At 36.1% G+C, this 27,912-nt stretch overlaps 1 protein-coding gene across 3 annotated transcripts in view; it reads right to left on the reverse strand.

Annotated features, from left to right (window-relative positions):
- dock4b (dedicator of cytokinesis 4b) overlaps positions 1-27,912 on the reverse strand; it is a 432,150-nt gene that overhangs the window by 267,226 nt on the left and 137,012 nt on the right. For all 3 annotated transcript variants that reach the window (XM_039760946.1, XM_039760945.1, XM_039760944.1), the window contains exons 3-4: positions 5,625-5,665; positions 4,143-4,198 (exon numbers count right to left, since the gene is read on the reverse strand). In XM_039760946.1, coding sequence (XP_039616880.1) covers positions 4,143-4,198; positions 5,625-5,665 — 97 coding nt within the window. The remainder of the gene's footprint in view (positions 1-4,142; positions 4,199-5,624; positions 5,666-27,912) is intronic.

Genomic DNA, 27,912 nt, shown 5'->3' on the forward strand with positions numbered 1-27,912 from the left:
GCACAACACAACTGCTGGTCCCAACCCCATTGATAAAGCAAATTCCACTAAATAACCCTGATAAGGCACACCTGTGAAGTGAAAACCATTTCAGGTGACTACCTGTTGAAGCTCATCGAGAGAATGCCAAGAGTGTGCAAAGCAGTAATCAGAGCAAAGGGTGGCTATTTTGAAGAAACTAGAATATAAAACATGTTTTCAGTTATTTCACCTTTTTTTGTTAAGTACATAACTCCACATGTGTACATTCACAGTATTGATGCCTTCAGTGAGAATCTACCAATGTAAATGGTCATGAAAATAAAGAAAACACATTGAATGCGGAGGTCTGTCCAAACTTTTGGCCTGTACTGTATATATATATATATATATATATATATAAAATAGTCATGAAAAAATACTGTATATACAGTACTGTGTAAAACTGCTGTAAAGTGGCATAAAAGTTTCAATAGCTTTTATTGATCAGGAAGTGCAATAAACAGAAAAAACATCAATTAAATCAATATTTGCTGTGACTGCCTTTTGAATTCTTTTAGGTCAACTTGCATGCATCAAAGTTTGTTCCAAGACTCTTAGATAAACTGCCACAGTTAAACTGCAAACTTTGGACATCTTACTTGCATCTTTCACTGCCAATAACCCCAGAATGGCTTGATGATGCGGAGATCAGGTGGGGGCATTCCATCTGTTGTAGGATTCCCTGTACCTCTTTTCACTGCAGACAGTTTTTTATGATTTTGTCCATGTGTTCAGATTGTTTCTCATGCTGCAGAATGAAGATGGGGCTGATCAGACACTGTTCTAATGGTACCACATAATGGACAAGAATCTGAATTTATTTCTTTGTAGTGAAAAGGCCATCAGTTTTATTCAAATCACCAATTCAAAAATGCAGCTTTAAACCTGCAGGGAATATCCACTGTGCTTCACTGGTGCCTGAGAACATTCATCCAGGTCATGAACCCTTCAGCAGACACATGGCCTTCTATTCAAATTTTGACTCATCATTCCAGTGAAGCTGCTTCCAATTTTCTGTATCCCAGTCCTTTAGTTTTGGTGCATAGGAGAGTCATTTGGCTTTATTTCCATCTTAGAGGAAGAGATTGAACTTTATTGTGGGAATTAGTTTTTTTACAGAAACTCTTTAAATAAATAAATACATAAATAGGTAGATAAATAAATAAATATACACACACACTTTGGTGTGAACTCAAACCATAATAATTAGAAAGCCAGAAAATTAAAAAGGAAGAAAACCTCTTACTTGGCTATCACAGTCACAGTGAGGCATTATGCAGACACATTGCTGCTGGTATAAAGGAGCCCCAGTAGAGTTTCTTGACATAATTCTGCTGAATAATACGTTGGATGAAAGTACTCAGTGTTGGTGAGTCCGAGAGTGTGCAGCATTATTCATAATGACACTCAGTTTTGTTTTAATTCTCTCGTACCCTACTACCTCCAAGGGGTCCAGAGGGCATCCTATATCTGAAACTGCCCAATTAATTTGGCTGTTGATTTGGTGGGCCTTTCTTGCCATGATGTTACCAGCCCAGCAAAAAAACAGCATAGAAAATCACACTTGCCATCACAAAGTTATAGAAGATATGAAAGATGTCATGTCAGAGGGGACTGGGCGGTCTCATGGTCTGGAATCCCTACAGATTTTATTTTTTCTCCAGCCGTCTGGAGTTTTTTGTTTTTTCTGTCCCCCCTGGCCATTGAACCTTACTCTTATTCAATGTTAATTAATGTTGATTTATTTTGTTTTATAATTGTGTCTTTCATTTTTCTATTCTTTAATATGTAAAGCACTTTGAGCTACTGTTTGTATGAAAATGTGCTATATAAATAAATGTTGTTGTTGTTGTTGTTGATGTTCCACATTAAAGGAACACAGTCTTCTATGGAAAAAGAGCCTGCTCTGCCCTTCTGCCCTTTCTTATATAGTTCCTCTGTGTTACGAGACCAGTCCAACCTGTCATTTATGTGGACCCCCAAGTACTTGTAGGAGTGGACCACATCCATTCCTTGAATAGAGACTGGACATATCAATACACCCCATAAGTGCAGAATCGTCTAAGAATTTCTGTAAGTGACATGACCTTGTGTTATATTTATAGTCTGTGTTGTACAGAATTTACAGTTGAACAGAATGAAGATAGGAGACAGGACTGTTCCTTGTGGTGTTCCAGTGCTCCTCATATATAACAGAAGCACAGCCTTTGAGTCTCATAAACTGCGGTCATAAACTAGGTGGGAAAATACAGTATATTAAAAATTGGTTCAAGGCATTAGCTTTGTCCACATCCCCTTCTAGTACCTGAGCCCTGGATTACCTGAGTCCACTAATTATACCAAGTCCATTTCAGACATTCTTTATGTTATTCTGAGTGAGTTAGTTTTTATTTTACCTTTGTAAGCTTCCTTTCCTTCACTCAGCTTTTTCTTTAGCACACGCTGTACATTCTTCAGAGTCACCAGATTTGAAGCCTGTCTTTTTCTCATTCAGGAATACCTTCCGCTGCATTTCCAGTTCCAAAACCTTGCATTTTTGTTTGTGCTACTGTAGAGGAGATTGGACAGCCACAGACCTTCTACTTGAGAGTGAGAACTTGATCATGCAAGATGACCACTTTGTGTCTTGTCACTATGCTCACTTTTGTTTTGGCATGGAATAAGATTTGCAGGTTAACCTTCACTTTAGTATGGGTGTCCCTTACCCAGTTTCATTCTATTTACAGAGCTCTTCTCTTTAATTTAATCACCGGTTCAGCCTGCACATGATATCATTAGTACCTGTTTGTTATATTTTTATATTTGCTTAAACAATCAATGGGCTATCGAAAAAGATCTGTGAACAAATGCATTCTACCTGACAATAAGCAATTATTATGCATTGACTCTCCAAGATCTAACAATAGCCAGAGACTCAGGAGGACTGCCATCAATTCATTTTCGAAACCTACTATTTTTCCATTATAGCACTGTAGGTAACCAAAGTCTGCAGCACAGGGTACAAGAAAGAAAAAAACAAAATATGGATAGGATGCAAATCCATGAAAAGACAAGCTTCCAGATACATATGCACAAACACTCTGCCATAATTAGCCAGGTTAAAGACACCTAGCCTACAATAATAGGTATATATCTGGAATATAGGAGAAAACCACAATAAATGGGGAAAAATCACAAGGAAGCAACATACAAGCTCTACACCGTGCAATGAAACTGTAAGAAAGTAGTACTCAACACTATGACAGCATGTAGCCTAACTGATTTCCATATTCTTATAAATGTATTGGACAGGCACATCCCCTAATAATTTAGTTTAAAAATAAAGGGTGAAATACTACCCTTTATATCTTGTAAAATCATATTTCCTCCATGAGCTTGGTCTCTGTATTTTTAATGAGTTGTCCTGAACAAGTTTTAAAAGGATTCAGGAGTCACAAAAAATTTAAGCTTCTTGTTCTGATTGTGTTCTAGTGCTTACAGGAGGCCACTTTCTGTAAAAGTCACTATTTTAAACACAACAGGAGAGATATCAGTTTTAATACTTCCCCTCCTATCCATGTCTAGAAGCAGATAGGGATTACAGCCTGTGCCAAGAAATTAAATTTTTAACAACACATGTGACAACTGGAAAGAGATACAGTATATATTTTTAATTTATCAAAAACCCAAGGACATAAACAAATCCAGCAACAGAAGCAAATGAAACAGCAAAATAACTATATACACAGTACAGAATAACACGCAAGGGAAACACAGAGCATGTGCTATGTACTGCACAGTTCTTAATAAGGCACTCTGGATTTTTTTCAAAATCAGAGTACTTTGCAGAGTACAGTAGTTAGATTTTTATAAGAAGAATAACTTTAGTAATTGGGCAAAATGCATTTTAAAATATTACATCTAAATTTTTTACAAGTATATAGTAAGCACTACAATGACAGCAAACAGCCAAAATCTATAGAGTGTGTCGCTCTTAACATTTATTATTCACCCTCGTCGATAACTACATGACTGCTGATAAACATAAAGTGTGCGCCAATTCTGTGTGAATGATCTTTTAAAGTAATATTAATATACAGTGTAACTCTCTATTAGGTTAGTATATGAAGCATATTACTTACCCTTTGTTTTTGACATTAGCATTTTTCAAGTGTATATAGCAAGCAGGAAAAATTCCCTAAAACAGACAAAACAATTCTACATCAAAAAATCAATCATGCAAAAACTAGCTTTTCTTCAAAATCAGATTACTTTTAACACACTATCAGTGTCATAGTTTCTCTTAATACTACATTCATAAAAGAATATCAGTGATTCTAACTGATGACATCAGATTATTACTGTATTTCTTATGCCACTTCATGTTCACTACTCCCAACATATATAACATGATCAGCTCAGCAACACATAAAGGAACAACATCCATTCAGTATTGTGTATTATAAGTTCTTGTGAAACAGACTGTATTTACATAAGCATGTAGAACTTTAAAATTTTATAATTTTCTGTACATCTCTTATTCAGAGGCGCACCCAGAAAGATTTTATGTGAAGTTTCAAAAAGATGGCAGTGAGTTTTGGTTAGGTGGTGCATGCATGCAGAGGACGAGCAAAGTCCACAAAGAATGGGCTAGGGGCTATGCAATCTTTGTGCATGGAAAAATACTTTTATAAATAAATAAAATTGCAAAAAAATTAGTTTGAAATACATTTAATAAATTAAATAAATACATTATTTTTTCATTTCCTTATTTCATGCAGCATGAAACATACTTCGAAATTAAAATTGTCATTTTTATCTGTCAGTGCTGAGAGGGTGGTCTGTAGTGAGCACTGTGTTTTGATTGGTCAGTCATCAGTAGCGTTAAGGTAAATGTTTAGCCATTGGGGACACATTTATAGCAGACACTTCAGATGCAAACTCCCGATGTAGAACTCAAAGCTCCTTGAAAGAAAGTAGCCATCTCATGCAGTAATTCTGGGCAAGTTACTATTTGCCATGGATGTACATACTCATATCTTTGAGGATGTGCTTCACTAATGATTCTCCAATCAAAAAACAGCACTTGCTTTAGCCCTGCCTCTCACCTTTGACTGGAATAAAGGCAGGTGGTAGCTTCAGCGAGTGTAAGCTTGTGATACACACAGGGGTATATCTCTTTTTGCAACTGAATAACTTTTTTATATGAATGTCCATGCCTGTTCTATGGTGAATCGATTTTTGCATTTTTCTGTATATTTTATGGGCTTGGAGTTGAAAGGGCAAATGAGGTGCCAAACGCGATAGAAGGGATGGAGGCTGCCAACTCTTGCAACCACTGAGGTCAGGCCCTGCTCTTCTCCCATTCTTCTTCCCAAACACTTACTAAACTCGATTAATCATTTTAGAGAGGGCAATTCTAAACTGACAGTACTGAGCATAAGGCAGAAATCAGCTTTGGACTCACATCCACAATGACCCATAGAGGTTCAATTACTGTACTCAAAGAAAACCCAAAACATATGTGCAAACACCACATAAGCAGCAACTGAATAACTTATCACATTCATGAAAAGATGCCATTAAAGGAAAAGAGTACGTGGTGTAGTGAAATAATTTCTTACCTTACAGTTTGGATTCTTCAGAATGAATCCTCTGTACCAGCCTGTACATAAAACAAATATTTGCATCAAATTATATAGCTTTCATGGTAAAAGTAAATTGTGATGGACCTCACTAAGACTGGATAAAATATGTATAATAACCATTGATGTAATAATTGATAACCAGCTATTAAACCACACAGTATACATGGCCTCTAAATAAAGACAACTTTATGGAAAGTTGTAAAAGTCATAAATATGTTATTTACAATAAATGAATCTATTTCTTCATTAAATAACTGAACCATATGCATACCTTCACTTAAAATTCTAGCAGGAAAAACAAGCTATATATACATGCTTTATGTAATGGCTCATTGTGTATTTATTTAATAGTTTGATATAAAACACACTATTCTGTTTTGCTTTAATTCAAGAAATGTGGATTTTGCAAAATATTACAGCATTTAGTAACATTGTTTCTGCATTATAAATGTCAGGCGATTATTTTCATTAACATTGTTCAAAAGCAAAATGACTGATGTTTATAAAATAGCGATCTAGATGTTTTTTCAATTCCTATATTACAACACCGCCCCACTGTAAAATAACAGGCCGTTTAATACTTTAAAATTAGAAAAATGTTCATTTTCTTATAATTAACAGTTAAATCAAGAAGACTGGCATTGTGGTACCATTCAACAGTGATGTGATGCTGCCTCCAAAATTAACAACAGATAATGTGTGTTATTAAAAACAAGTTATTATAACATCTAACATGAATTTAACTGCATCGCTTATTTTTCATATAGATGCAATATGTATATTAATGAATTCGAATGATAAGTAACAAAGAAGTCAATGAAAAGTGAATATAACAAGTGCAGAATACTAAAGTTATATCCATAAACATATTGTAAATGAAGCCCCCAACTCAGTCATGGTTCTGTGACTAGCCATGACAAACTACAACAGGTTTGGTTCTGTGAGATCAGACTATTGTGTATGTGACAGTGGACAACCAAAGAGCACTCGGCCAGTGGTTCAATGCATACAATGCCCACAAACTGATGATCCAAATCAAATCTACAAGAAAAAGCAGAATAGAGATGAGCAAAGCCAGCTTAAAGAAATGAAGTGGGTTTTCAGGACTGAGAGAAGTTCTAGAAACTTTAGAGCCAGTGCAAATGTCGCTTTTATTCTCATCTTTGTTTTACTACAGCAGACTGGAGAAAGAACAGAGTTGCTAAATATTGATTGGCTGCCAAAAGCTGTCAACCTTGCAAAACTAGTATAATAGTAAATCTGAAACTGTTCTGAAAAGTGATGAGGGAGTTATGTAAATCTGTCATTCCTTGTGATTTCGTATTGTGTAATCTGACATCCTCAAGGGAAGGACACCCAGAAACTGCAGTTGGTAAATGTGACATTGGCCCTAGAATATGTTTGACAGTACAATGGGACTGAAAATAACATATGTGGTGCTCTAATCAAATAATAACATTGAGAAGCACAAAATAATAATGTGGGATAAATAGATTGCTATGAAAGCTATGATAAAGATAAGCACATATTAGTTTCATGTAGAAATGGCAAAAGGGAAACAAAATACTTTATCAGAAGAGAATGTCCTTTGTAGATACTCAAGCAATATCGGACAATGTTTTCCACAAAATGCCTGAGATGAGAAGTATTTAGAATATTTTTGGATATCATAATATAGACACATCTGGTTGCTAGCTCAGTATCTCAATGTCAGAAGACAGGAACAACCTAACACAACTTGAAAACTAAATACCATACAGAAAAGTGAAATTTAGACATCCATCAGTCCCTTTAACCTGTTTAGGAGTGAGAAGGAGAGACGGGAGTCAAAGGCAATTTATTTAAGGCAAGGTGGGAATCGTATGTGTATAGGTAATATGGCGAGTCCTAGGGGAACTTTATTCAGCAGGCTTGCGCTCTAAACTTCAAAACTTTACCCAATGGGGGAGACTAATGATATAACAATGAAATTATATACAGTAAAAAATTAGTTTAAGACAAGCTAGCTGTTCTGCAACAAAATGTATCACAAATCACTAAAAAGAAAGCTGAACTTTAAATGCAGAACTCCAGAACAGCTGATTCAGACCACAACCAATGAGACCGGATGAAATGATCCACTGCTCAGAAGATTCATCCATGGCGGTCCGGGAGGGGGGATCACTTCAGCTTATCATTTCTCTGAACAAATTTGCGTAATCAAGCTAGCAGTTACAAGCTTTGCATCATTCTCATCATCAATTTTTCCACACAGTATTGTTTCATTTTCATCAGTTTATTAAATATTATGTTTGCTTGTTTTGGCTAATACATGTTACCAGGAAGAAATTAAAAAAAAAAATGACAACATTTTTAGAGAAGTGAACTTGCAAGTTACAATTTAAAAGCAACGACATTACATGAATGTTTCAAATTTAAGACAATTAATCATTTTTTTCCAGATAATTATGAATTTCTGTCTAAATTGCTTAGTTATAGTTTGAACAAGAATAACTAAATTATTCTGGCAATGACCTATCCTTTGGGTGGTTTTGAAGTGAATAGGTTTCTTTACTTTTACTCTACAAAATCTGTAAAACTGCCCATTGATTTTCAATAGAAAGCATTATTTCAAAAGTTAATCATTATGACACAAAAAAAGATCTGCACAAGTTGTGTTTGAGATACTCTATGAGATTTTACGCTGATAAATTTGATCAAATAAAGCTAAAACATTGAAGCTGACGAAAGGAAAATGCATCTACTGCATGTACCTATTTTTGGAAGAGCAGAATAATTGTTGGTAATGTAATAAATATTGTGAATCGTGCTTATTTTATTTAGCATACTACAATAGCACAAGTTGTGCTATTTTGACAAATATGGATTGTCTCTGAAAGAACATGCTGAACATCATTTATCTTTGATAAGATGTTTGATTTTTATTTTTGTGGCTCTTGATAGAGGCATTTTGTAGGTGACCAATACAGGGCTGATCTGCAGTGGGTGTGTTCCGCTCTTTAAAGTGCTCTACTTTGCTTGCTTCTGACACTGGTTATCGGGATTTCTGTAAATACAGAAATTTTTCAAATACACACAACAATGTGCGAGTGTCAGCAATGGGAATTTCCTCATTCAAGGAAATTCAATCGCTGCATTTTTCTGAAATCAGCATGCCCTTGTCAGCTGTTTTCTCACCATGAGCTGTTGACATGTCAGTGATACAGGTGACATCACTCAGATTTTACTCTCCAAACTGATTTACTCATACAAGTTTGCCATATTTTAAATAAAAATAAATAACTTGTCACTGAAGATTGATTATACAAAATGATACATTATTGGGTTTTCCCCCTGCAAAGAAATGGAAGCAGAAACTAGAATCATGGCTAACTGTAAGTTATAAGATACAAAGAAATGCTAGATCTATCATAGTGCATGCCCAAGCTCAAAAACACATTTATGCACAGAAGCCAAATGTAAAGTGGCAGTCAATCTAACAAAAACCTCTTTTTGAACTAGGAGAAAATTGGAGTAACCCCATGCAAACCTATACAAGTACAAGGAGAAGGTGAAAACTTTATGTAAGTGACGAAGCTAGGAATAAAACCCAGGTTACTAAAATCATCATGTCATACCACTAAGTGCAGAGTCACTGAAGCAATGTTGTTGTGGAAATGGGTGTAATGATTTATTTATTTTATGTCAATTAGAACACTTCTGGACCAAAATGCACATATCTCAATGAAATACTCCACCCAAAATGATACTTTTTAATACATCTCTTACCTCATGTGCTTTATAGTAGTGACCAAGAAAAATTAGTAGTGACTAATCTGGACAGTGGCAAACGATGTGAAAAATGACCATGGAAAAAGTAAACAAAATTCTCAAATAACTTGTGTAGCATAATCCACATGTTCTTCAAGCATTTGTATCAGCAAAATGTGTGCATTTTTTGCTAAAATGATATTAACAGTAACCTTCTACAGTGAATGTCAACAGAAAAGGCATAATTCCTACAATACTGGGCATTTGAACTGAAATGACAGGATTCTTGACCAATGAATTAGGGGGAGATGCAGATCGTTATCTTTCCTTTGACATCCTGCAAAATAACATTTTATGACTAGATTGTCTAAGATCGACATGGTGGTGCAATAGATACTGCAGCTGGTTCGTGGATCTAGCATCCTGAGTTCAAATCCGACACAAGAAAATTTTCCAAATGGTGTTTGCACATTCTACCACTAATTACCTGTGTTTTTCTTGAACATCCCCAAAGACACATATAGTACAAAGGGTTAAGTTAATCGGCAACAGCAAATTGGCACTGTATGGATGCAGGCATATGTGTGAAGGGGTCCTGTGATGGCCTGGTGCCCTTTGGTTCCCAGTGATGCCAGGATAGCCTCCAGTTCCTTTGCTACCGTGAACAGGATACAGCATTGATAATGACTTAGTGGATGTTTTAACCTAATGCAACAGCAATATTTAAAGAATTAAAAGTTGCTTACTGCTAATTCATCACTAACTATAACCATTTCATTATCTCTTTTTTTCAGAGAAAACACTCAACATATCCTTTATTTTGATTGCTAATTAAGAATGACAGAAGAATATAATGCTTTTTTGGGGAATATGAATTATGTATAGATAAACATATACTATGCAATGTATAAAGGCAAAATCCGATTACTAATGTCATACTTGTTTAGCATTTATGAACCGCTGAATTAAATATCTATTGAAAAACACTTTATAATCTCAATGGAGTACAAATTCAACTACTGTACAAACTAATTTGCACAACTTTGACAGAGAAACTTGTGAAGTCTTTAAATGCTTAGACATGAATACCAAAGCTGCATATTTTTTTATAGCTTATGAGGCCTTTGTTTGCATTTACCTTTGTGAAGTTTATTATTTAAAACAGAAACACCTATTTTGAATATACTATATAACATGAAAAACAATCTATAAAGTTACCAAACTGTATTACTGTATTCAGTAAATCTGGTATTACACTGCATGACATCTTGTCAGAAAGGATATCAAACATGATGACCGAGTTGCTGATCTCAGGGTGCAACTAGCAAGGACAAACCACATGACTCCAAGACGCCTTTCAGCACAGTTTCACACTTCCAAAGTATTATAAACTCATCACTTTTTCTGACAGCTAATAACATGCTGCCTGATGGAGCTGGTGGTATACAGGTGTCTTTTAGGTGTAGCACGTACAGCCACAATTTCTGCCTTTTATTTTTAGTTTTTGAACAAGACAAGACATCAGATTGACAATTCCCTCTGTTGTCTGTGAGGTGCAAAACATGTCTGCTTTTTATTCCTTGCAACTGCATTAGATGTACTGTATTACTGGGTGAGTGGTAACTGGTTGAAAGCTTTAGCGTAGATGGCGCCCACTCCTATCGCTTAAAACAAAAATAAAACCTGTTTGATAGTGTCTGGGTCAGTTGCTGATTGGTTGGGCTGAGTCAAAAGGAGGTGTCCAGTTACATGAGTGCACATAACTCGCTAAGATTGTATACATAAAGTTGCTGGAAAAATAATGTAATGTGACAAGGCCTTATGGTGTACTGTGTAGTGGCACATTTGTCAGAACTGTTACACCCTTTCTGATTTCTGCATTTAATATGACAGTATATTAACACACAGTTCTTTTCAGTTTGTTTCATCAGCTTTGTCAAGTGATGTTCACTGATGTAAATTGCTTCTGATCACTAATTTTAATACACTGCTTAGGTATCTTAATTCTGCACTTTGAACACAGGGAGTCCATTAGGGTACTGACCATATTATCAGTGATCACTAGTTGCTTTTCACAAACTAGTTTAATCCAGATCTAAAGCACAGGCCTGGTGCCTACCTTGGCTGAAACCAACCATGGAATGCGCACTACTTCACTGCACTTCACACAATCTTAAGCTCACTTTATAAAAAGCAAAGTTAGAACTGGAGAAATAAATCATTTAGTAATGTTAGGCAAGTCAAAATATATTTTTGTGTTTGCATTAGAATTCTGTTTTCTAAATCATACTACATCATTGACACATTTACAGCTCAAGGTGAGGAAACAGCTGACAAGGATGTGTTGTTTGAAAAAAATGCAGAGACTGAATTTCCTTGAAGGAGGAAATCCCCATTGCTGACACTCACTATCATTGATATTATGCAAATATACAATATAATATTATGTACACAGCAGACTATCCCAGTTTCTTTATATCATACAGCATAATTCCAAATTGCATAATTACTCAAGTTTTCTGTGATTTCTGAATCAGGTGCTGGGTACTTAACAATTGTAATGCCCATTTCTTTAGAAAATGTGATGTAACAAAAACTTATTACATATTAACCTGTTCAAGAATTGATTTTCTTTCTTGAATTGTGACATCATAGGGCTTTCAAGCCACATTTTAGCATTCCTTGCAGGAATAATGTGCTCAGCCATCATTTGATTAATGTCACAGGCACACCACTAATTATATAACTGGTGGTTAATTATAAGATATTGGTGGCAAAACAATCAACTTCCTGCTGATCTCCATGAACACTTTTAATAAAAGATGGCTATGAAAATGTCAATGAGTTCATCCACTGACACTAAATAAAACAATATGTCAAAGGTACATAGAAATCTGACAAATTTAATGTATATCACACAACATGTAATCTATCTTTGAATGCCGCTAATGGTAAAAATGTCAGAAAGCTTAAAGGAAAATACAACAAAGAGTGAGTGGGGGATTTAAATGAAGACTTCACTGAGGCACTGATTATTGTAAATATTCCTCCTGAAAAAGTGAATCACAAAAATGATGTCTTTTAAACAAAGCTGCTGATAAACAGAGGAGCAATTTCAGCCTCATTTCAAATTTACAATCAGAGAACTGAACAAAACATCTGACAGCCTGTCTACTTGTCACTGACAAAAAAATGGAGATACAAAAGACACTTATGCTTTGAGCAGTTTATTTGTTTTGCAATGACTATCAATCAGTCATGGGTCATTGGCAGTAGTTTGAATTGATGCACTGTACAAGATGTACAGTGTTATTTGCTACTCCATTTCAAACTCAATGCATTTAATTTGAAATACTTAAATAACAATCTGATATCCAAAATATGTAACAATAATTTTCCTAAGGAAATCAAGCTACCTAAAAAAATCAAAAATCAAACACTGTCCCCAAAAATCAACATATACAATAGATTCAGAAAGTATTCAGACTGCTACACGTTCTGTACACTTTACTTTGCTGTAGATTTTATTTAATTAATTTAAAAGGGTAAATTTGCATTGTTTGCTCATCTATCCACACTCGCTAACTCATAATGACAAAGGGAAAACATGTTTTCAGAAAGGTTTGCAATTTAAAAATCAAAAGCTGAAATCTCTCATTCATTTAAGTAGTTAAACCCTTAATTCAGAACTTTCTAGAAGCTCCTTTGGCACCAATAACAGCTTTGAATCTTCTTGGATACAAAGCTTTGCACACCTGGATTTGGTCATTTTATTGCCATCCTTGCCAACAGATCTGCTCAAGATCCAGTAAACTGGATATGGAGCATCTCTCCACAGTCATTCTATGCGGCTCAGTTCTGGGACACTCAAGGACAGTAACAGGCTAGACCCAAAACAACTTCAGTGTAGTCATGGCTGTATGTTTCGGGTCATTGTTGTTCTGAAAGATGACCCATCATCCAAGTCTGACATCACATGCGCTCTAGGACAGATTTTCTTCAAGGGCCTCTCTGTATATGGTTGCATTCTTCCTTCCTCAATTCTGACCAGCCTCCCTGTCCTTACCTCTGAGAAGCACCCCCATAGAGTGATGCTTTATGTTTCACCATAGGGATGGTATTAGGAAGGTTATAGGCAGGTATTAGACGTAGTACTTGGAGTTAATTACTCAGAGTTCCATTTTTGTCTCATCAAAGCATAGAATCTTTTCTCTCATGCTCTGAGAGTCCATTAAACTGTTATATACCCTTTACTCAAGAATAGCTTTCATCTAGCCACTCTTCCATAAATATCTGATTGATGGGTTTCTGCTAAGATGTTTGTCTTTCCAACAGGTTCTCTCATCTCAGCACAGGATTTCTGAAGCTCTTTTACGAGTGACCGTTGCATTCTTGGTCACCTCCCTGACCAAGGCCCTTCTCGTTGTGGGGGTGGATGACCAACTCTGGAAAGAGTCCTGGTAATTCCAAACTTCTTTCATTTCATAATTATTGAGGCCACTGTGCTCCTGAGATCATCCAAAATTTTTAAAATTGTTTTCATACCATTCACCACAGTTTGATCTGTGAGAAGTCTACAGAGAGTCCCATGGACTTCTTAGTTTGGTTTTTGTCATGACTTGCAGTGTGACCTCATATACACAGGTGTGAGGAGTTGTAAATGATGTCCAGTCAATTCAATTTGCCACAGGTGGACTCCAATAAAGTTAACCAAACGTGATATACCTGACCACAATTTGGAGCACCAAAGCATATGGTTTGAAAACTTACATAAATTAGAGAATTTTGTTTTTGAAAACATGTTTTCTATTTGTCATTAAGTGTAATTAAGTGTAGATCAATGAGTAAAGATGGGAAATTTATCCAATTAAAATGCAATCTAGAACACAATAAAGAGTGCAGAAAGTGTAGAGGTCTTAATACTTTCTCAATCCTCTGAATAATAGATGATTGACAGACATCTTTATATGAGGGGACTTCCCAACCCTACGAAGTCCATAACAACAATGAGGGACTTTGCTGCTTTGTTTGCAAGAAACATCTGTCTTTATTATCAGCCTTTGACACAGTAATTCAGCTCCTATAAATTTGGAGTATATTGTCCTTGCAATAAAGTATATTTGAAGATTTTATCTGTTTAAAAAATTTTGAAATGCCTATTTGAGAAATGCAGTGGTCAGCACTGGGATTTTATGTCTGATGATGATCTAACAGTGCAGGCTAAGCATTGTAAAGTAGACCTTCATAATGAAAAGACTGATATATTAACAACACAAATTAAAACCTAACAAATCAAAAGAGAAGCACAGTGTGTTACACACTTCATTTGACAATATTATGCATTATACATTACTCAGAATCACAGGTACTAAAAGTGTAAGAAGCTCTGTAACAGTACCAGAGATCACTCCACAAGACATTTTCTTTTTTAGGAAAATCAAGTTAGTTTATGTTTATATTGTATGTAGTTCACTAGCATAGTCACCAGCACATGGTTCCATAACACTTGAAAGTCAATGCCCTCATGAAATTGACTAATTGTTAATAGTAACTGAATGACAAAAGTTAATGAGGCTAAAGTTCTAAAATGTAACATTTTGAAAAGCTTGCTGAATCTAGTTCAGGGTCTGGGGGGTCTCTTTTTTGGGGGTCTGTGTTTATCCTGGCAGCACAGGGCACCAGTACACACAATTCCACATTAAGCCTGTGCTAATTTGGAATCACCAATTTACATAACATGCACATCTATTGGTATGTGAGAGGAAAACATGAACAACTGAAAAATTAATGCAACAACTTGAAATGGTTTGTCCATTAAACATTCAGTGGTTAATTACTGAAAGACATAAAAGCAAAAAGTTACATTTATTGACTCTATAAAATAGCATTATTACTTCAAAAATGTTTTTTTATTTGTCAAAAAATCAAAAAACTCAAAGTAAAAAAACAATAGTGACAAGAATGATGGCATTAACACTGTGGCAAGTTACAAAGCTGGTCACCTGCTGAGTTATCGACTACTAGAATGCCCCCGAGGGAAGGTGCAGAATCCAACACACTGCAAAAGACTGAACTTATTTTTAGTTAATAGGATTAAATTTAGTCCATTAATCTTGGGCTCTCTGAGGCTTATCCCCGACACTCAAATGTAACCAAGAATGACATCTGCCTAAATTGTAAAGAGTAGGCAGAAGGTTAATTGTATTTATTGTTAAGCCAACCATTTCTTTCTGCACAGCTTTCTTGCCTGCAAATCATACCAATCTCTTAGATGTTAGCAAACAGATTCTTAGTTGTTAGTTACAATTTGAGATTCATTATTACAATAAAGAAATTATCTTAATTGTGTGTCACTGTGAATAGTATTTTTGTACATTTAGTAAACTGTTTCGAGAAGGGCTCTCTGTGTTGGCAGGTGATAGTTAAACTATAGACTGGTTTAGTGACTGACAGTGGAAATTAGTATGATGAACCCAATGGAATTTTCAAAATTCACATTATTAAGAAATTAATTTCTGCCCTATTGATGCTTTATTTGAAATGTCATTTTGGTAATTTAGAGGTGCCCATGGTAGATGATTTCATCAAAATTTTAATTAATGGAACAATAAATAAAAACTAACTGGTTTATTAAAGAATAAAGATGCTTGTCTATAATCTATTCCCAATCTTGGCAATATTTATAATAAACAGACAATATATTCAAAAAATATCAATGACTACGTGAATATAAAAAAATATATAAATGTTCCATGTATTTAACTTTATAAATTTGCTTTTACATTACAAAGTCCTTGGAAGACTGTGTCTATTCCGGTGATGCCACTCTCAAGTGCAGAGCACACTCACATACATACATACACACACACTCATTTTATCTGGCCATCAATTAGCTTTAGAGCACTTCTTTGGATATGCAGCATGAAACCAGAGAATTCAGAGAAATGCACCACATGAGCACATGAAAACTCAGACACGGGTGGCATGATATAGAGTATATCTATCCATTTATCCTTCCATTAGGTGAAACCTTCCATACAACATCTAGAGAATGCAATCTAGTGTTGCACCATACCAGATTATATGACAGCAGCATGGTTTCAAAGCAGAAACCAACTCAAGGTAGGATGCCAGTCCAGTTCCAAGCAGGGCTAGTATTATACATTTTTTCTTTTAGCTAAAAATGTCAACAGAAATATACTGTAAGATATATTGAACAAATTCACATTTACAATTAATTTTATAGAATAATAGTAAATCTTGTTTAGTAGATATACAGGTGGGTGGTATGCAAAAGAGCCCAGAGTCAAAATGTCAACAAAATGTGGGTTCAAATGAAACAGAACATAAAAATGTCTACTAATCAAAATATTAAAAACTACCAAAATACCCGTGCTTCGCAGAGGAGAAGTAGTGTGTTAAAGAAGTTATGAAAAAGAAAAGGAAACATTTCAAAAATAATATAACATGATTGTCAATGTAATTGTTTTGTCACTGTTACGAGTGTTGCCGTCATCAAGGATTTGATTATCATTATTTCTTTCAATCAGGTTCGTATTTGGAGGATGTGTTGTGTTCAAGTTATATTCCGTGTTTGTCAACTGTTGTAAAGATAACAGGTTTCATTCATCAAAGTGTTCACTACCCAAATCGGTACTCGTGAATCTAAGATGTTAACAGGCATTCCCAGTATTAAGTTGTGGATTTGCCTGCGAATATTTAGCGGTAGCGTGTCTATGAACTTAATTTAACCTTTCCCAGTCCTGCAAAGTCAGTTCACGTGAGCCGCTAAGACTACATGCATCGAAGCTTCTCAGCTGTGCTTGTGCTATCTCGTGCGATCTCGCGATGTCCACGGCTTTATTTAATGTTAGCTCAGACTCGGCACTTAAAAGTTTCTCTTGTACTTTTGCTGAGTTTTCGCCAAACACTATGCTATCCCTGACCATCTCATCCTCGTTTGCATAAGCACAGTCCTTCACCAGCAATTTTAACTCCGCTACAAAGTGTTGAAAAGTCTCGTTTATACCCTGCATCCTCTCATTAAACTTGTATCTCGCGAATATCGTATTCGTCTTAGGCATGACAAACACCAGCGGCAGCATGTCTATGAACCCAATTTAAAGTTAAGCTTTACACCCTGCTTTCCTATTCGTTTGCATAAGCACAGTCCTTTAGCAGCAATTTTAACTCCATTACAGCAATTGTAACTCTGTTACAAAGTGATCAAAAGTCTTGTTTATACCCTGTGTCTTCTCATTAAACTTGTATCTCGCGAATATCATATTCGTAGTAGGCATGACAAACGCCAGCAGCAGCCTGTCTATGAACTTAATTTAAACTTTAGGTTTACACCGTGCTTTGTTTCTGCAGTAGCTGCACTTATGAATATGCTTGTATGCGTCACTCGCTTCATATTCTTTTGCTGTCTTCTCAATTGTGTAATGCGTTTTTTGAACAGGTTTCATTCATCGAAGTGATCACTACCCAAATCGGTACTCGTGAATCTAAGATGTTTAACAGGCATTCCCGGTATTAAATTGTGGATTTGCCTACGAATATTTAGCGGCAGCGTGTCTATGAACATAATTTAAACTTAAGCTTTACACCTTGCTTTCCTATTGATATGTGTACAAAGGCTTGTTCAGCATCAGAGGGTTTCCGCAATAGCTGCACTTATGAATATACTAAGCACAGTCCTTCACCCGCAAATATTTAGCGGCAGCGTGTCTCCTTGACCATCTCATCTTTGTTTGCATAAGCACAGTTCTTCACCCGCGAATATTTACCTTATATGGGCAGGCACTCAATTACGTGGGAGGCGTGATGATGCAGGACGCAACTCCACTTCACACGGTGACCGAGCTGCAGGCTATGGCCGTATATATGGACGAAAGTAGGTTCCAGTTATGATCTTTTACGCGTAGAATTTCGAAATTAAAACTGCCTAACTTTTGTAAGTAAGATGTAAGGAATGAGCCTGCCAGATTTCAGCCTTCCACCTACACTGGAAGTTGGAGAATTAGTGATGAGTGAGTGAGTGAGTGAGTCAGTCAGTCAGTCAGGGCTTTGCCTTTTATTAGTATAGATAAGCATAACTCAGCAGTTCATTTTGTGTCGCAATAATTTAAGTTGCAATCTAAAGTTCAGTATGAGGGACGGTGAATATTAGGCATTAGAGCAGTACATCTGGTGAAATAAAAACCCATTTCTTTTAATTTCTGGTCTTATACAAATGCTGTCTTACATTGGGAGATGAAGTGAAGAAAGGGTGTTTTCCAGTATCCATCACCTACTGAGTGAAACACATCCAGGGAATATAAGCAAGACTGCACTCAATGCATACTATGCAGATAATACTGCAGCTATATGAGGGTGCCACCAATGAGAAACAATCACTCTTTATTTCGCGTCATCCCATGGAGACACTGAATGCACACTTGGGACCTTTGAACCAGAAAGCAGTTGCTTATCCAGTTAAGCTAAAGTGCAACTGTGAGAATATCATATTACACAGACTCTTTTTCTTTCAGATTTGCTTCCCCACACTTCAAGATGTCATGGTTTAACCAGGGTTATTGCCCTGGCTTAAGTTTATTTCTTGCATATTTAATAATTTAGTAATTGTGTTTCTCTTTGATATTGTGTTGTTTAATTACTTCATTTCTAAGTACTATATTTTTATGTTCTTTGCTTTAATTCCTTGTATTTTGTGAGTGGAACCCCAAGAGGCAGGGCCACTGTGATATCAATGCTGCTGGGACCACCCTCAGTCTTTATATTGAGGAGAGAGATGGTATTGCAACATGCACTTTCATTAAAACACTACAAAAATTTTCGCAGCAAACAGGCTATTGGACCCAGCTAACATGTCAATCCAATCCACCTAATTTCTCCAAATTAACATCAAGTTGAGATGTGAAGGTTGCTAAAGTCCTGCTCTCCAAACCCACGTCTTAGTAATACATTGCATGTGTGTATGATTCTGTGTGTATATAAATGTCTTCATTTCCTGTGGGGCATTTATGTGTATTTTTGTACATGGAAGGAAATTTAAAGAAATATTTTGAACTTTTTAAAGCGAAATCCACTTTTTCTAGTTTGTGCCTGTGGAGGTTTGCATTGAGTCTGCCTGGGTGAGGCCTATTCTAGGCTGATTAAGGAAGGTCCTAGCCTGGTTTAGGCATGTTTTGAGGCTCCCAACCCTTTTCACCACCTTGTAAACATCAAGTCATAACACAAAGCAGTTAAGCATCAACTCTGAATTGTGTATTTTTTAATGTTGAATTTTTAATTCTTTTTTTAATTTCTCTTTCAGTATTTCTAAAGGTTATGCATGTGTATGATGATGGAGCAATTATCATCACATTTTTTAAATGCAAAGAACCTGTTTTAAGCTAGTAAACTCAAGCAATCCATTCTGTCTTAACTAGAATTTACCAGATCAGTCAGTGAACAGCTGATACTTTTCATTAGGCTGAAGATATTTCTAAATTTCTGTGTTTCTGAGAGCTTAAATGTTGTGTGTTGTCTCCTAGCAAAAGATACATTTGGACTAAAACTATCTGTAGTGACAGCAATGAAGAGAAGCAGATGCCCGAGAGAACAAAAACAGAATTTGTTTCAGCTTTGTATCAGCTTTTGTTCAGTCTGTAAGATTGAGCGCTGACCTTTGTCTAAACTCATTTACAGTTGTGCCTTTGCTGCCATCTAAAATAAGCAGCACAGAGCTTTAAAGAAAATACCTTCTGGTAAAACAGAACTGTTTCATGTGAAACTCAGATGACTACTCTCTACCACTGTGATTTTTAAATTAATTGTGACTATTTGTATCTAAAATGATTATTCAAATTAATTAAAAAATAAATTACTTGACTTCCAATATAACTACAGCAATCACATATCTGTTCAGCACTAATGTGCCGCATTTACAGAAAATCTCAATGCCAATGTCTACAGAGAGAAAGCCCTGAAGAAAGTGGTCTTATTTGATTGATTAAACAAAGTTTCTAACCAAATATTAATTAGGTTAGCTTGCTCACAGACAGACAGACAGATTGGCACACCTTTGGCTATCAATTCAGTTTCAGGACATCAAAGAATTATTTTATCATTCTTTTACCTCTTTTATCTTTTATTGCATTTAATTCTCAAGCACAAACATTTTGTGCAGCATCTGAATAGGATTTGCCAGTATGTCTGTCTGTCTGTTCGCTTTTCAAAAGAGAACTACTTAACGGATTTAAATTGGGTTTTCTCGATGATTTGCTTGAACATTCCAGTTGATTTTGCGACTTCTCTCATTGCGCTAAGAATCATAGTTCACTTGCAGAAGCGATATATTGGTGCTAATCCGAAACAGAGGCTGTGGGCCAAGGAGAGGGTGAAGCGTGACTTCAGGAGCGGGGAGTTGGGCAGGGCCCTCGTCACTGTCCTGTTTCACTACGACATGGGCAGAGCTATGGGGGATGGCTAGTTTAGTTATAAAATAAAAAGCCACAGAACTTTGTTTTCATCTTTTTCGCATGGTAATTTTTAAAAGATATATCACTTGATTTTCAGTGATAAAGATTGTGTACCACATAAAGGAACATCTAAATGGAATTTCAGTTACTGGGAAGGTAAGAAACATTGTGGTTTTAAAATTAAGTTTATTTGCTTCTTTGTAGTAAGAATGTAGTTTTAACTACACTTCTGAGATGGTAGGAAATATACACCTGAAGGCAGTCATTGCCCAAAATTCTAGTGTGAGGAATAGTAACTTGTTTCCTCATCTCCTGGCGATATATGTGCAAGGTATCTCTCTCTGAGATTCTGGGGAAAAATTATCACTCATATAGCTTTTCTCTAACTTGCTTATCCAAGTAAGAGTTATGGTAAAATCCTGGCAGCATAGTGTATTAAGGCAGGAACCAACCCTTGAAAGTGACCTTCCATTACAGCACCGAGCCATGCACACAAGCTAACTCACTCATACTGAGTACATTTAGAACTGGTAATTCACCGAACACATATTTTTGTATAATGTGGGAGGAAAAAATCAGTACTCAGGTAAAAGCCACCCACATATGTCAACATTTTTTCACTGTTATATAAACTAATTGCCTATGTATATATATTTTATCATAGACATAGCATGAGACAACCTATTTACTACCTTTAACATTTTTGTTTTATATTTAGTTCTTTAATTTTTTTAGAAAATGAGACCTGTAACACTGGTCTACACTGAATGTATTTTTTCCATGAAGATAAGCACTGCTTTGCTTTGAAGAGAAAAGCAAATCTTATTTAAAAATATATCATTATCCTGACATTGGGTACTTGGCTTACAAGGGATTGCCAGACGCAAAGGAACCACCAAGACGACAAAGGGCAGTGGTGTCTGACTTAGAGGAAACTTTTTACAGTTAGATCCTATTTCGCCGAAAGAAAATTTGCTTTAGAGCTGGAAGGGCTCAACCAAGCCTGTTATAGTAGGGTGTGTTCTTAAAGGCAGTGAATAGAGGACACCTTCCTAAAACAGTGCTGCTGCTTTCTGAGATGAAATATGCAATGCTCCTCCACAATACTTGAGGGCAGACAAATAAACTCTTGCTTGGAATGTCAGACCCTTTGCACATAAATTGAGGTCCTGACATGCTAGAAAGAGGCCACAAAAATTACATGAAGCATATGCTCCCTAGTCACACAAGCTGGGTGATTTTATTCACATTAAAGGGCAAGACCAGATGTTAGCAATGAACAACCTTTCAGATTTGAAAGGGGTTTAGGAGTTTAGGCAGCACATGCTGCAGGAGTGGAATGATAGTGTTGCCCAGCTGAAGGGTTGATGAGGAGAGCTGGCCATGATTTCAATATCCAAATCATGCCTGCCCCTGATTAGGATTATTCTGACACAAGCATATCTCACACTAAAACCTTTTTATATTGCAGCTTACTAGCCAAAGTTGTTGGTAGTGTACTAGGTCAACTTCAAGTTCAGCTTTAATTTTTCACCCAGGAAAGGACAAAATAACAGACTATAACAACAACATTAATAATATCATCAACCTGACAATGTCAGAGTCTAATTAAAAAGTTTGTTTTCCTTATCTACAACTTAAATCGCAACATACCCAGGAAATTCAAACATCAAAACAATACGAAAATCATATTCAATGTTTTTATTCTGAAACCTGAGAAAATATCCCTTCAAAACAGTTTACAGTCGACCCTTGAGATATGACCGGCCTGACATGCGAACAATTTGATTTACGACCAAAATTTTTGTTTTGATTTACAACCAACATCTTGCGTTACGACCTGAATCCGGTCACGTATATCCGCTTGTGCGATTGTAAACAAACAGCCGAATGCGTTCGTAAGCGTCAGTCGGAGCCCCGATGCACATGTTTGTGGACGTAATTTTGGTCATCTATAATAATAAAAGGCAAAGCCCTCACTGACTGACTGTCTCACTGACTCACCACTAATTCTCCAACTTCCCATGTAGGTAGAAAGCTGAAATTTGGCAGGCCCGTTCCTTACAGCTTACTTACAACAATTAAGCAGGTTTCATTTCGAAATTGTACATGTAATGGTCATAACTGTCGACAACGTCCGCCATGTTGAACTTTATTTATGGCCCCATCTTCTCGAAATTTGGTAGGCGGCTTCCCTGCACTAACCGAAACCAATGTACATACTTATTTCGGTGGTATGATGCCACTGTCGGCCGCCATATTGAACTTTTCAACAGTCTTTGTTACTTATGGGCCCATCTTCAAGAAATTTGGTACACGGGTTCCCAATGCTAACTGAATCCTACTTACGTACATACTGTATATACGTCCATAGTCTGCAGCTCGGTCACCGTGTAAGGCGGCATTGGGTCCCCCATCCCAACGCCTCCCACGTTGTTGGCTGCCTGCCTATATAAGGCCGTCCGTCACTCCAGTCTCTACATTCTCTTCCTTGCTTCGCCACGGGATCCACGTCTCCCTACTGATAACTACAGCCTTTTTGTTTAATCCACAGCTTCTCCGCTGTTTTATTTTTTGTTTATTACAATTATAGTTATTGTATAGGTATTTTACACTTACTTTACATTGCTCGGGTACCCATTTCTTTTATCATTCCAACCCCCATTACCATGTCTATCGAGATGATCACTATCGATCAAGGAATTATCACTTACCGAGTGTTTTCCATGCCCGGAGATACCACCTACCTTTTCCATTCTCTTGGTTACATATTGCACGGCCATATCAGGCTCACTCTTGATATCCGGAGGAACATTGTGTCTTATGTATTGAATGACTGGGACAGGTTCAAGGTGTGGACTGATGACGGTACAGGAGATAATTATACTACACAGGAGCACTATAAGAGTGAAATGCTTAAGCCCTTCACCTATGGTTCTGCATGTGAGTTGATGGCTGCCGCTGAATTGTTCGGTTGTCGCTTTCAAGTGTACCGAAATGGCCAAATATTTTACACCTTTCGACAACCGCCAATGCCTCTTAAACATCTTAGATTCACAGGTGACGATTTCAGTAGTGGACACTTTGATGTTTATGAATGTTTAAACTCTCAAAAGCTGGATGTGATTTTATCGCTGAAACCGGTTGTGTGCTTACAACACTTGACAGATGCCGAATGTCACTTCAATACAACAAATCCTGCAAATACTTTCATATTTAATTTATAATTATTGGCATATTTTCCCTCAGTTTAAAAAGATTAAAATTTCTTCTTAATAAAAATTTTAATGCAGTACTTCGCTGCGAAGCGCGGGTATTTTGCTAGTCTATATATATATAATTCACTAAGACCATGGCAAGCAAGATGCATAATTGCTAAGGAAGGAAGAGAAGGTAACGAAGGTAAAGAAAGCAATTGTTAAGGGATGTTAGCTAGCGGGCTGGCGCGGCACATGATGATGTCATCAGGCTGAGTCAGCAGCGGCTTGCTTTGGAGTGTATTATTACAGCAGTTCACAACGCGACCAGCTTTGAACTGAGTGCTCGACTACTGTCATTATTAACTTGAGAAACAGCAATCACAATCGAAATGAAGAAGGAAATTGTGCGGAAATATGAGAGTGGTGTTCGTGTGACCAATCTCGCTAATATGTACAGCATGTCGAAATTCACCATCTCGACAATTTTACAAAGAAAAGATTTGCATAAGGAGACTCCTTCTAAACAATAACCACCTTCCGTTTCATTCTCCTCCTCCTCCCTTCCTGCAGCCCAAAAATGTCAAATTAAACGGTGAGTACAGTATGAAATTGTTGTTTCTGGAAGGCTAGGCACTTTTTATAACTTTTTGTTTAGTACATTAGAAATATTATTGGTGTTTTGATAAATTATACACATTATACAACCCTTTTTTATTATGAAAAGGTTACGTAAGTGTTGCTGAGGGAGGTTCTGCGCGCATTATGGGTATTTCCATTATTTCTTATGGGAAAAATAGTCTACCAACTTGAGTTACAACCAGCCCTTGCGAACGAATTGAGTTTGTAAGTCAAGGGTCCACTGTACTAGTTTTAGTTTTTTGCTGTAGTACTAAATACTTTGTACATTTATTCTTGAATAATAAAATCAGTGTAAGAGAAACACACAAGATATTATGGAAAAATTTGTGTCCACGCATACTATTTAATGACTATTTCTGCAGAGATTAATATTATGCATTTTTATTTATGAATTGTACTGCTGCTGAGTGCCACTGCGGCAACCAAACTCCTGAAAGGACTGCATCAGTACACACGATAAGTGTAGTATGGAAGAATACAATAAAAACAAGACAAACACAGTTAAAACAACCTCACGAATAAACAAACAAGTATTTTCAAACTGTCTCTGCAATGACTATCTCTATTTCTCATACACAAACACTCTACACAGGTTCTTTCTTATGGGTGGCTTCTCAGGATAGCACTACCCTTTCTGGCAGTATCTTTGTTTCCATGCCCCCAATCAATGTTCATGCCAAAAAGCAACCACTCTTTGATTACATCATCTTGTGTGTGCATTGATTCTCATTTTTGTGAATGGCTGTGTTTTCAAGGGTGATATTCATTTCAAGGCTGCAGTTTTCACTTTTCTTTTTTGTAAATCATAAGCACTTTATGCCTTAAATATATACTTGGTGAGAAAAAAACACACGTGTAGCCCCCAGAATTTTTAACTTATGTTTTAATTTATTTTAATATATGAACATTCCTAAATTAAATATGTTAATGATAATTTTTGGTTAATTTGATAGCTTTGTTATGAGTAGTGTCCCCATCACAACTCCAGCATTATGTCTGGAAGCATCATCTCTGGCCAAAAGTATTGCTTTCAACATACACGGTCCATGGTTGATTTAACATTATTAACTAATCTCTGATGGAAAGACACACTATATGTGGAATGGAGTTCAAGTTTTTCCACCAGGCATCTTTACCCATTCAAATGTGTGCGGCATCAAGACCTACAGGCTAAATGCAAGGTTATGACAACCATTTTCAATGGGCATTTCTATATCTGACTGAGCAATTTCTGCATCGTAGGACTCAGCCTTTTCTTGGTGTTTCTTAATATGATGATTTCATTTTTTGGTGGATGGCTGCAGCTTTCACCAGTGATCCTGGTCAAGGCTACTCATCACGATATTAACAACATACTAAAAAAAGACCTCTCTAGGACTAATGAGAAGGCTGAGTCTAGGTCAATTTTATTAAATAGCAGAAAGGTACAGGTGTAATACCAAGGACAACAAAATATATCTTGCTGCTCTTGCCATATTTGCAAACCAGCTGAGGAGACAAGTCTAACTTGTCAGTGTCAGACTCAACCATTATCTGTTTTTACTAAGGGCACATTAGATTTTCATCTACTACGACAGTCTCAGCCTTTGCAGTGTATAGGAAGTAGACTATGGCTGAGATTTCAGAGAATATTAAAAGTTCATCCAGCTCTCTTATACATGATGCTTGAAGTTGTAATAACTCTATTTTATGAAAATCTTTAATTAAAGCAGCATTGTCATTACAGTAATATGGGTAAACAGTTTTGTAATATACCTTAAATGTCACTTATTACTCTGTGTTTAATAATGTTGGTTCTGAAAACACTAAGTTCTGTGATACTGTTTCAAATATTTTCCTGCGGTATCTAAGTGGAAGCATCTTATTTGTCTTTCCTATATATTCATAGTCAGAATAGTATGACTGAATCGTTTATAGTCAAAAAATCTAATTCTGCATGTAAAGCCAATATTTTTAAGAAGAGCTCAGTGGTGGGTGATCTTGCATATTTACTATTGATTATATAGATTTAATTAACATATTCTGGTTTCCTTCTGTATTTTAAATCTCTGTGTTTCCTTTATAGCACTTCTGAAAAAAATGCAGTGGACAGCAAAAGCCAAAAAGTAATACATTGCATCATTCTGGACTACTAAGTAAATAGCATTATTAAAACAAAATATTTTTTATAATTCTTGTGGCTAACAGATTTCCAGTTAGTTCTGGATTGCAGGCTAGAACTAAAATGACTATGCTAGCATACACACTAGTAATTACTGAATGCCTGTTCAATTACAGCTGAAATTCGGGAACAGGGTCTCATTTTTGGTTCAGTCAAAAATACTACTTAAAATACTGCAATATTTTCGTCATTTGAAGGTGCAATAATAAATCTCTCAGTGCATTTTCAAAAACAAAACAAGCAAAAAAAAAAAAAAAAGGTTGGTTTCTAATGCAGACCCTGCTCCCGAGGAACTCTTGAAAACACATATAAACAGTGGCCAGTGGTGGTGGATGGGAGAGGGAAATACTAGAATGAGTAGAGCCATTCCTATTTAAACATTCTGGTTGCCTAAATTATTATAAAGAAAATCTATCCTGCTCTGAAAGGGTGCCATTGTAAGACTGGTATAGCATGCTAGACATTTGCTGTTAAAATGTTCTTGCTGTAATTAAGTATTTGCCGCAATAATAAGATCAAGGATTCCACTTTAGGGAATGCGTAACAGCTAAAGATGTTTATAGTTCACTTACTGAACTGATTGACTCCAGTGTTTTATCAAAAAATACCTTTCAACGAAATCATTTCAAGAATTACCTTCCATTTGCTTTTGGTTGATCAAATAAGCTCCTATTTACAGATTAAACAAAAAGTAATACCAGTACTTTGAAGCTTATCATATAATCAATCACTACAAGATTAACTATTAAGTAAAATCCCCAATGACATGCTAATTATTTTTTTAATCAGAAGAAACAACAAAAGAACTCTTCTACAGTCAGTTTTTGTAAACGAGCTTCCATTCCTAACTAGTGGCATAATCCATAATTGCTGGAACAATGTTTTATAACATCTTTCCTTGAATGCTGCTTCAGAGTTAGACCAACATAACACAGAGTACAAATTGTGATTGGTTCAAAAGAAAGAAACTCAATTAAAACACTTTCTTATATCCTGCATAAATATGAGATTCAATTGATCTCAAGAACATTAAAAAGAACCACAGGCCT

Source organism: Polypterus senegalus, chromosome 8, assembly GCF_016835505.1.
Source record: "Polypterus senegalus isolate Bchr_013 chromosome 8, ASM1683550v1, whole genome shotgun sequence".
NCBI classification, from domain to species: Eukaryota; Metazoa; Chordata; class Cladistia; order Polypteriformes; family Polypteridae; genus Polypterus; species Polypterus senegalus.